Source organism: Alligator mississippiensis, chromosome 10 (assembly GCF_030867095.1).
Source record: "Alligator mississippiensis isolate rAllMis1 chromosome 10, rAllMis1, whole genome shotgun sequence".
NCBI classification, from domain to species: Eukaryota; Metazoa; Chordata; order Crocodylia; family Alligatoridae; genus Alligator; species Alligator mississippiensis.
Window position 1 is genome coordinate 39,825,945 of NC_081833.1, and position 12,096 is coordinate 39,838,040.

Consider the following 12,096-nt stretch of genomic DNA (forward strand, 5'->3'; position numbering starts at 1 on the left):
GTACTTTTCAGCATCTTTACTAACAATTTGGATGTGAGGGTGAAGAGCTCACTGGCCAAGTTCATGGACGACACCAAGTTCCGGGGAAGCATGTTCATGCTTGAAGATAGGCCACAGTTACAGGTGGACCTAGACAGGCTAGCAAGTTGGGCAGATTGGAACCTGATGAAGTTCAACTTTGAGAAATGTAAAGTGCTCCACCTTTGAACGAGCAACCCCCAACACACCTACAGGCTTCGTGGCACCAAACTGACTAACATCATGAATGAAAGAGACCTGGGGATAATAATAGGCCACAGTATGAACATGAGCCAGCAATGCGATGTTGTAGCCAGTGTGGCAAATAATACTTTGGCATGCATCAATCGATGCATCTCCAGCAAAGGTGATTCTTCCATGCTACTCAGCACCTGGAGTACTGCACGCTGGAGTACTGCACGCAGTTCTGGGCACCACATTTTTAACATGGACATGTACAAGCTTGAGAGAGTCCAAAAAAAGAGCCACCCGTATGATCAGTCTTACATGGCAAGCAATATGAGGAAAGGCTGAGGGACCTGGGACTCTTCAGCCTGAAGAAAAGAAGCCTGAGAGAGGACCTGGTAGCAGCTTCCTGCTGCACTAGGGGAGTACATCAAGAGTTCAGTGAGCAACTGTTCACCAGGGAAAACCAGGAGTAATGGCCACAAACTCCTGGAAGATCAGTTCGCACAGCGCACTAGCACTTGCTAAATCCCTTCAATTGGGGAGGGGGTACCTTGCCTGAGTACCACCTGGGTTACAAATGATTTCAGTTTTGGTTCTGTTTGAGCATTCAGGACAAATTATGTACATTTAATTAATATAATCTAAGTAGGGGTCATTGTGTGATCCTTGTTTAATGTTAAATATCATTCTTGTTCACCATCTCCTTGCTTATCCTGGAGGCTGATATGAATACAGCCTGATGGGCAGGTTGAATGTACAATGGATAAGATAATGTTGGCACAACCAAATTAATGATTTTCTAGGAAGTCGTCTTCTTCCATCTTTCAGCATTTTTCTTTGGCTAAGTTACAATTCCCACTGGCTGCAGAACTGCAGCTGAGTAAAATGAAAGGAGACATTTTTACTGAACCAGAAATTAAAACATCTACCCAGAACCTCTTGCAGTTCAGCTCTATGATGGCATATTATCCAGGAGAAAAAACATTTCAAACAACCATTGTACAATTCAAACATACTTTTGAACATATTGTTTAAGAGTAATGTGTTTATATACTGTAAATTCTATGCTTGTATTTAGTTGTATGTGATAAACACACATTTTTGGTTACATGTTTCTTATGTCTAAAATAAACTGTTCCAAGAACAATTCCTCTGCTGGTTGTGCTTAGTTTTATATAGAGTAAAATAATTATTCTTTACTATCCTTCCATTAGCATTTCTTTGCATAATGGAATTGATTTCCCATTGAATATTCATTTCATGTTTAGTTGGTTATTTATACTCAGATATTGCTCTTCTTCAACAGCACATAGGGCCCATTCTTGCTCCCATTAGAGTTAATGGAAAACTCATATTGATTCTGTCTACATTCTTGTATTACACTTATTACCATCTTACCATAGTATCTTCAGTAGGAACAGGTTGAAGACTGAGCATCTCCTTGAAGGTATGCAAGTTAAAGTTGCTCAGCACCTCTTTGGTACAGGCAGTTAATCTGGGGCAGGTGAAAAGAAGGCTGATAGCCTCTGCAGATGGTTGGTAAAACAGAAAGGAATTTTTATGCATATTGTGTTTTCTCGTTGTAGGAAGGCTGTCTCTATAACTGCAAAAAAGCTTTAGATTTTCAAGGAGATGGGGTTGTGGGATATGATCCTTTCTTTTCTTTAGCCTGAAACCACTGGAAGTCATGGATGAGTCCAGTAACTTCATCCAGCTACCTTAGGATTGTGCAGGTGTTAGCAATAAAAATTTAGGATTCTGGACTAGCCCAGGGATTGACATGACACCTCGTTCGATGAGTGACAGAAAGGCTTTATTTACTACAAGTATTTAAAACAGTCAAGTGAACCCAAACTAAATCAAAGTCCAGATCTTTGAAAACTCTTGGCGCTCTGGTGTAGTGCCCAAAGACTGGAAGAAGGCCAATGTGGTGCCTATCTTCAAGAAAGGGAGGAAAGTGGATCCAGCTAACTATAGGCCCATTAGCCTGACTTCTATCCCGGGGAAGATCTTACAAAAGTTTATTAAAGAGGCCATCCTTAATGGACTGGCCGATGCCAACATCTTAAGGGATAGCCAGCACGGGTTTGTTGCGGGTAGGTCTTGCTTGACCAATTTCATTTCCTTCTACGACCAGGTGACCTATCACCTGGACAAGGGAGAAGAGATTGATGTCATATATCTTGACTTCAAAAAAGCCTTCGATCTGGTTTCCCATGATCACCTCTTGGAGAAACTGGCCAATTGTCGCCTTGGGTCCCCCACGATCCACTGGCTGGAAAATTGGCTCCGTGGTCAGACCCAGAGGGTAGTAATTGATGGAAGTCACTCATCATGGTGTCCTGTGACCAGTGGGGTCCCCCAAGGCTCTGTCCTTGGACCCATACTGTTCAACATCTTCATTAATGATGTGGACACTGGAGTCAAAAGCGGACTGGCCAAGTTCGCCGATGACACCAAACTTTGGGGCAAAGCATCCACACCAGAAGACAGGCAGGTGATCCAGGCTGACCTGGACAGGCTCAGCAAGTGGGCGGATGAGAATCTGATGGTGTTCAATGCCAATAAATGCAAGGTTCTCCACCTTGGGAAGAAAAACCTGCAGCATCCTTATAGGCTCGGCAGTGCTATGTTGGCTAGCACTATGGAAGAAAGAGACTTGGGGGTCATCATTGACCACAAGATGAACATGAGCCTGCAGTGCGATGCTGCGGCTAGTAAAGCGACCAAAATGCTGGCTTGCATCCATAGATGCTTCTCAAGCAAATCCCGGGACGTCATTCTCCCCTTGTACTCGGCCTCAGTGAGGCCGCAGCTGGAGTACTGCGTCCAGTTTTGGGCTCCACAATTCAAAAAGGATGTGGAGAAGCTTGAGAGAGTCCAGAGAAGAGCCACGCGCATGATCAGAGGTCAGGGAAGCAGACCCTATGATGACAGGCTAAGAGCCCTGGGGCTCTTTAGCCTGGAAAAGCGCAGGCTCAGGGGTGATCTGATGGCCACCTATAAGTTTATTATCAGGGGTGACCACCAGTATCTGGGGGAACGTTTGTTCACCAGAGCACCCCAAGGGATGACGACTAGGTGGAATGGTCATAAACTACTGCAAGACCATTTCAGGCTGGACATAAGGAAGAATTTCTTTACTGTCCGAGCCCCCAAGGTCTGGAACAGCCTGCCACCGGAGGTGGTTCAAGCGCGTACATTGAACACCTTCAAGAGCAAACTGGATGCTTATCTTGCTGGGATCCTATGACCCCAGCTGACTTCCTGCCCTTTGGGCAGGGGGCTGGACTCGATGATCTTCCAAGGTCCCTTCCAGCCCTAATGTCTATGAAATCTATTAAATTAACTATAAGGTGATGATTTCTCACCAAACAGGTGACAAAGAGGCGGTCTTTTTCTCTTCAACTTGTCAAGTAAGTTGGGCACATCAGCAACTGCCATCAGAGAGATTTCTCACTCTTGAAGCACATGCGCAGTTTACTGTTTTACTGCTTTTTTATACCCTTAGTTTAGCATCTTCAAAGCATTCTTTTAGTTGTGTAAATCAAGAGAGAGTCCCAAGCAGTAACTGACGGGAAAAACCTGCTCATTACTTATCAGAAATTTTTAATTTGAATGAGTTACCTTCTTCAGTAACAAGAGGTTATCCAATTTGAAACATATCAAGAAACTGATTAACAGCCAGGAAAAGCATACTAAATCAGGAGGAGACATCTATTACATATGGAGAACATCTTTTCCTGCACATGAACACAAGTTAGTCACAAACTGATTATTTACCATGCTGATTTACCAAGGATAGACATTTCATATGGTTACACACCAGACAACTAAGAGTCTGCTTGAAATCATTCTGAATATAGCAAGATAAGCTGGAAGAGATACTTCATTATTCCTTCTTAGATGGCCCAGCCACGAACTTGCATCCTTTTGTAATATGCAGTTAGCATTATTATTCAGTATTTTAACTTTTGTGAGTAGGCCCAAGTTTGGCATGAGTTTCAGGGTCATCAGTAGGTCGGGTCAGCAACCCCTGGCACGCGTGCCGAGCATGGCACGCAAGGCCATTTTGCTTGGCACACCACTGCCAACCCGGGCTCTAAGCAACTGCTGCCAGCCACGGAGCCCGGGCTGCTCCCAGCAGGAAGGTGGGAGGCTGCAAGCCTTCCTGCAAGCAGACCAGGCTCTGTGGGCTGGCTGCAACCGGGAGGCTGCACACAGCTGCTCCGGGCTTCGGCGTGTCGGCACTCCAGCACCTTCCAAGGTAGACATTGTGGTTTTTTTGGGACTTTGGCCAAAAAACGTTGCCTACCCCTGGTGTAGGTGTTTGCCAAGCCCCTTTTGTCTGTCAGTACAGAGACTTTGTTATGAATCAGAAGAATCATAGCTAGGATTTTGCCATTTTGGGGTCAATCTTTGAGGCTTTTTTATCTTTTTTAAAGTAGTTGCATATTAAGCGTATGCCTAAACTCCAAGCAGAAGGTATCTCTGTAGCCATTGCCTGTTCATCTCAGAGATTCACAGATGTTTAGGGCTGGAAGGGAACTTGTTTCTCTTTCCTTTTGACCAGTGGCTCCTGAAGAGAATGCAAAGGGTCTGGAAGCTCACTCTTCCTGATCGCTGTAGCCAATGCAAAACAGTTCAGTTTTGAGGCAGTGGATCATTGAGGACTTATGATACACAAATACTGAGAAAGCATTACACAATGGTAGATCTCCATTCTCTGGGGAAGCGTGCTTTCTCATATCCCCAGCTTTACTGCATCCTGAGGTTTGATCCTTTTGGTTTTTTAATCTTACAGTTTGTTAGATGACGAAGTACTTGAAGTTCTCTGTAATGTACGGACCATTTGACATTAGTAGATCTTTAAAAAGTATTTCGTGTTTGCTGTCATGTTTGCCACCAGAGTTTCTGTAGGTGTCATAACATAACACGCTATTAAGAGTTTGTGTTAGTGCTAGGTGTATTCAAGCTATGCAGTCTAACAAAATGCCTGTGCCTCCCACCTGGCTGACACATTACATCATCAATAATGCCTTATCTCTGCCACTCTTCTAGTTTGGATCCCTGCTCCTATCACTTTAAGATAACTAACTGTGGGAGAAGAACCCATCAGCTCTACTGGACAACGGAAGGCTTCCCTCCATTTCGCCAGCATAACCATGCTGTCAATAATACTAAAAGCAAAAACTCCCCCCAGAGTCCAGAGTCTCCTTCTCCTGTGTTTAAGCTTCAGCCATTAAGGATGGAACTAACACCAGGCAAGAGTATGGACATGATTTTGGAAGGCTTCTCCAATACCCCTAAGGTAAAGTACTGTGTGAATTCGGTACATTGTTTCAATTAGATCACTGATGCAGGTATATCTTAGGCTGCTCCCTTACCATTTATTTTGATAAAATAATCAGTTTCTTTCAAGAACTGCTTTAACACCACAAGTTACCATGGTAGCACCAGTTGCTCTTCTTGCTTGAGCTCTATTAGTTGCTAAGTCTTGTCTTGTTACTATAGCTACCAGAAAAATCCAAGTTTCAGATACCAGCTAGGGAAAGCTTTGACTTCTGAGGCAAGCAACAGATTGCAGGGAGTTGTTTGCTGAAGGAGACTGGAGACCTAATACATAGACTGCTTAGAGACCAAATGTTGGGTCAAAAGCAAATAGAAAAATGCCAACTAATATATCTGGAAAAGCAAGGAATAATCCAGACCATGCAGGCCATGGGAACAAGTAATCAGAAATCCAGTCATTTGTTATCACTATAAATAAAATACTCATCTAGAGTCTTACATGGACCCTGTCAAAAAAAAAATAAAAACAGACCAATAGAGCTAAAGATCACAACATGACATGCTGTACCCAAAAGGCACTGGTAGTTCATTTCTCACTTATTTCCCATCCCATATGCCCCAGCCCTTCAGTCAGCCTCTATATCCTGGGAACAGCCTGGGAATTCAGGTAGGTCTCGCAACATGTAGTGTGCCTTTGGACTAAGTCCTATTCCCTTTTGCCCCTTTACTTCCAGTGGAGGTACTTCTGCAGGGCTCCAATTCTGCAGGCACAGAGAGAGTAACGGGTAATTGCCACCCTTAGTTCCCTGTCTGCAACTGACAGACATGGATATTTAGATTTTGTATTAGAAATCTGCATTGGTTTGTATTATCCCTGATGTCAGAGGTTTGGAAACCCCTGAAATAGTTTTGAGGAACAACAGTTAGTTGAAGCTCTGGAAAGAAGTCTTCTGTTCTACACTGGGTGGACCATGTGAAAAGAATGGGTAGCAGCTACAAAGACAGAGGGATAACCACATGGTTGTTCCTTCCCACAGTTGATCCCCAAAGTCTTTGATCTTAGTGGGGTGGGAATCATGTCCTGCTTTGTAGTGATCAAATCCAGCCTTCCCACTGTAGAAGGTTCAGTGTCTGTGCTTTCTAGATGGGATATTTCCATGTGAAAGAAACTTTGGCCTCTGTATTTCTCCATTGGGACTGCTTCTAGTTAAGTTACTAGAAAGGCATTAACTGTTGGAGTGGGCCTAACACATGGAAACAAAAAGTGATCAAAAGGCTGGAGGGAACAGCTCACAAAGGGAAGCTGAAAGGGGCTCTGTCTGCACAGCTTGGTTGCAGGACACCTAAATGGGATAATTTACAAAACGAATATGTGGACTATGTAAAGACAGAACATTAATTTGTTGTTCTTGTAATACCACTGGGAGAAACTAGGAGCAATGGGATGAAAGGGAGGAGAACAACATTTATGGTGACAGAAAAATATCCTGACATAAGAACTGTGCAGTAGGCTCCCAGGCCAATAGATACAATTCCCTTTTCTTGGGGCATTAAAACTTTATCAGACAAAACATAATTAGGCAAGTAAGCAAGAAAAGTCTTATTCATTTATTTTATTTATGTTCCTATTCAATTTATATGCCATCTTTTTTTCTAATCTTTTCTGCCTGTTAATTTCTGTGATATTTTTGACAGAGTTTTTACTGCTATCAGGATTTTTTTAAAACCTATTTTCTTTACTACAGCATCTCTTAAAAATGGCTCCCTACAATTTGATTTAAATGTTAACGTTAGCAAGGGGGCATATCATAAAGATGTTCACGTGAGCAAGTAATTGTTGTCAACAACACATAACTGGCAAGTGCCATTTGTACTTGCAGAATATATGATATTATAGAAATGCTGCTTTTGAATAAACAGAACACAGTATAATGGTATAAAGAAACAAGGGGATTTTATAGATAAATGCTTTTTTTTTTTTTTTTTTCTACCTATAGTACATGTCACCCAGGGATTATCAAGACAGGTAACAGAGTTATGTTCATGAAATAAAATGAATTTGTATCAGTGGCCAGTGAAAGCAGTATAGATCTGTTTGCATGATACTGATGATGGGCTATGACACTTTCACATACAGGTAGTAAAGGAACGATTGATATGCCATGCCATTATAGGGAAGCAGTCTGGAAAGGAGCGGATAATGACAGTGGATGTCGCATGTGAATTCATTGCACCTGTTCTGCACCTCTCCTCCAAAGAAATCACTTTCCGAGTAGAGAAGGTAAGCCCTTTGCTAGCCATTCAATAGATAGCCAGCCAGCTGCATATTTAAATGGTTATGATACATGTGCCTATTTATTTGTGTGTGTGCGTACACATATGTATGTATGTGTAGACTCCAATGATGGTAGCTAGATAAACATAATTCACTCCATTACACACTTACTAAAACTGAGTCAGAGCACTTAAGTGATTGACTCAAGGCCACATGGGAAGTAATAGGGGATGTATAATCATATGATGCGTAATAAATATTTTGTCAGCTTTAGTGTGCAGCAGTCACTTTCCCTGCCAGGGATGGGGGCCATAAGCAGATCATCATGAATGAGTGCTAATAAAACCATTGTACAATCCCATTGTGAGACCTCTCTGTAACTATCTTAGGAAAGCTTTAGGGACTTTTTAAATGCTGCTGGGACTCTTTTGTTTTCGTTCAAGCTAGTTGCTGTAGTTACGTAAACCTGTCTGTACAAAGTCATGACTGCTAGGCCTGTGCGAAGCGGCTAATATTCGCTTCAGATTCGGCCGATTTGGGGGACAGTGATTTGATTTGGTGGTTCGAATCACTGTCCCGATTTGATTCAGTTGAATCTGATTTGGAGATTTAGCTGCTGCTGCATCACTGAATCATCCAGGCCAGGCCCATCCCCCGCCCCCTTCCAGCCCAGCAGTGGCTGCCCCAGCTCCCGGCACTTGTTTAAAAAAAAAAAGCCCCAACTCAGTGGGTGCTGCAGGGTGAGGGATGATCCCTGCTGCCCTCCACTGCCCCATGCTGCATGGGGGCTCTGCACAAGCCCCCTGACCCCCCTCCTCGCTCTCCCAGCCTCCCCATGGGTGCCCTGCCCTGACCAGCTCTGACCCTTTAAGAGAAAAAAACAAAATGAAAAAAACCCCTGGACTCACTGCTCTTGCCAGCAGGGGTGGTCCCCACTGCCCTGTGCCACATGGGGGGCTCTGCACGAGCCCCCAAAGCCCTGAGGCCACACCAGGAGCGCTGTCTCCCAGGGCTTTTCTTGGGGTTTTTTTCTTAAAGGACCGGAGCTGGCCCGGGCAGGGCACTTGTGGCTGGGCTGGAGGAATGGGGGAGCGGGGGGGGGGGGGGAAGCTGGGGTCCCCCCATTGGTCCCAGCCCCTCCTCCCCCACCCCTAGTATTTATCAGCTGGAAGTCAGGGGACTGCTCGAATCATCAAAGCTCTCCAAATCTTTTCCAAAGATTTGGAGAGCTTTGAATCAATTCAGACCTTTAAATTGGTCCCCTGATTCAATTTGGATTCAGAGATTTGACCACCGAATCAGGCCGAAAATCCTCCGAATCAAATCACCACCTGAAGCTTTGCACAGCCCTAGCTTTCCACAGTACCTCTAGAACATACCTCTCCTATGTCTAAAGTTGTCATGTCATTAAAGTTCCTTATACCAGCCCCTTGCAACACAAGGACAAAGTCCTTGTGAAGAACAAGGACTAGGGTCTTGTTCTTCAGTGGAGCTACAGCAAGCTAAGAATTTGCCCCTGGAGAATCATGTTGACAAAAGAAAATACTCCCTTTTGCTTTCCACATGTCAGCGTTTTTGCTGGAGAGTTAACAAATCTTTGTTCTTGCACTTGCAGTTTCTCCCTTGGTTCTGGGGAACTGAAAACATTCCCAAGCAGCAGTTGTGGCAGGAAATTGAACTCATACACAGAGCAGTTCACTCCTACTCATCCCTAGATCCAGGTTCTTACATCTTCTTTCCCTATCCTGCAAGGGTCTGGAGATGGGAAGCAATTTACTTGCCCCATGTCTACATGTTCAGTTTGATTCCCTAATTCCCTGGTGCCTGTATTGTTGCAGAACTGTAGCTCTGTTCTGTCATGTGTACAAGCAAGTTGTTAGGACTGTATACTCAGATGGAATTAGGAACCTCCTGGTTATCCCTGCTGTCTCCCTGCATTCTGTTTGATGCCACATTCTCTGATTTATTGAATGTAATGACACTGGAGTGGTTAGAGATAAATACATTTAGAAGCTGTTTCCCAAACACAGTCTACTTTTATATACACCCTTCAGAACTCTCATAGAAACTCCAAATTTGAGTGACAACTAATAGGTTAAAATGGGGACCAGCAGACAATTTATCATGATAGCAAAGGGGCCTGACCTGTGCAGGATCATAGCCAACTGTGTATGCACGGCACATTTTAAAGCTAATGCCAAGCAAAGAAAATCTCTCCATTACAGTCTAAGTCTTGTTCACCTTACTGATGCAAGTAGCTCCATTAATTTTAATGGGAACAGTCAGCTCAGAAGGGTTGGCAGGTTTTACTCTATGAATAAACCCCCACTCTGTCTCTTAAAAGAAAGATTTATTTCTGTTGGTTAAAACAGGGCTGCTTGCCAGCCACGTGCAGCCTGTGAGAGGTTAATCTGTGACCCCCTGGGCTCCTATCCAGCCATCTTTCCTCCTGTCATCAACAGCAGCAGTCAGGCTGTCTGGGCTTCTCTTTCAGCCTCTGCTTCCTGCACCTGGCGCAGGAGGTATGCAGTGTGGTGCAATGCAACCTACAGTGCTAGAAGAGCCTGTGGCACAGTGCAATAGGGAAGACCACAGCTGGTGAGCTCAGGGGTGGTGTCCCCCACTTAATGCAGCAGTGAGGGGCCTGCAAATGTGTGCAGTGAGGCAGTTGAGGATGCTGCCTGTCTATGCACACTGTGTGGGGTGGGGGATTGCACATGCAATGGCAACCTGGAGGCCTTTGGCTCTCACTGTTGTGACCTGTGCAGTATGTGGCCCCCAGCCACTTAAAAGTTAGACTGCCCTGCATTATAGGTCTGGATTGCCTTTCCTGTTCTGCTGTGCATTTCCCATGTGGTCTTGGTTAAATTACTTCAGATCCTTGTGCTTTTGTTTCTCATCTGTGAAATGGGGGATAATAATCCTTTCTGATGAATGAGATTGTTTTCTGGTTTGTAACATAAGTGTATTTGAGATCCTGAGGGGAGTGGTGTAAAGGGTACACTAACACTAGATAGGGCTTGGCTGAGAGTTTTCAAGTTTTGACATTTTTCTGTATAAAATTTTGAATGTATCCAAAAAAGGAAAGGAAATGACAAAATGGTCGTAAAAAAACTGCTCCCTTGATTTTTGCCCAATGATATGACTGGTCAGAATACTTTGAATGTTGCTGATATTTCAAATTACAACATTCTGAAAAGCAGGGGCAGAGGGAGGAAGGGGACGACTACCTTTCTTTCTTCCTTCTGCATTTTTGGAAATGCAAAGCTATGCTCTGCTTTGTTTGAAAAATGTGTTTTCCTTTCCTAACATAGCCACCATTGTCACGTCCATCAAAAGCGTTTGTGGAACATTTGATTTTGCTAATACCATGATGCTGCTATATTTCAGTGGAAAAGCAAAAGTACCCTTACACGATTTTGTCTCAGCTGCTATCCTGCAGCACAGTTGTCCTATTGGGCATTCACTTTTCATTTTTCTTTGGGTTTCTTTTTGTTTTCATTTCTTACTCAGCTTTGCATTTTTGCAGCACCCCAGTGATGTTCTGACTCCACAGTTTGAACCTCTGATCTTAAAGAACATTTCGTCTCTGCCACTCAGTGCCCTTTTGTCTGTACGAGAACCCTTTTATCTCTGTGATATGGACCATCAAATGCTGCCTGCAGAGGCACAGGTAAGTAGGCAGTAGGTTTTGTGCAAGGCCTCTTCACACTTTTCATTGTCTGAGTGGTCAACACCCCATATGCAGGTTTCTCAGATGGTGGCTCACCAATATATTGGGCTGTGTTAAATCTGCATGCATAGCAATCTATTGGATTAAATGAAAACGAAGAGCATTCCCTCTGGCACCTTTCTGATAGTTGTGCTTTCTGAAAGTGAAGAAGTGCCTGACTCTCACTCATTATTGAGATGCTGCAAGCAGTGGAACAAATTCTGCTCTTAGCTTCATCTCTGTAACAAGAAGAAACTCCACTAATGTGAGTGGAGTGACAGTGCAGTGGGAAATAAACAGTGTAGGTAAAATCGGAATCGGGTCCACTGACTCATCACCCTGACCTTGGTCTTGCGTAAAATCTCTACATCATGTCCCTGGAACAAAATGTTCATTCAGTTAGGAATGGACCTCAAGTGTTGGCATCTCTCAGACTTATATGAAGTTTTGCAGAACTAACCTGAATGCATGAACCTATTTCTTGCAATTAAATCCACATCTCACCCTACACTCAAAAGACAGCTAAGTTACAAAATCAGAAGTGTAGGGAAGTATATTAGTGATAGGGGAACTACCCCATAGGACCTTGGATTTTACAGTTACCACTTTG

At 43.7% G+C, this 12,096-nt stretch overlaps 1 protein-coding gene across 2 annotated transcripts in view; it reads left to right on the top strand.

Annotated features, from left to right (window-relative positions):
- HYDIN (HYDIN axonemal central pair apparatus protein) overlaps positions 1–12,096 on the top strand; it is a 443,140-nt gene that overhangs the window by 261,301 nt on the left and 169,743 nt on the right. For both annotated transcript variants that reach the window (XM_059713716.1, XM_059713715.1), the window contains exons 20-22: positions 5,269–5,518; positions 7,637–7,780; positions 11,304–11,447. In XM_059713716.1, coding sequence (XP_059569699.1) covers positions 5,269–5,518; positions 7,637–7,780; positions 11,304–11,447 — 538 coding nt within the window. The remainder of the gene's footprint in view (positions 1–5,268; positions 5,519–7,636; positions 7,781–11,303; positions 11,448–12,096) is intronic.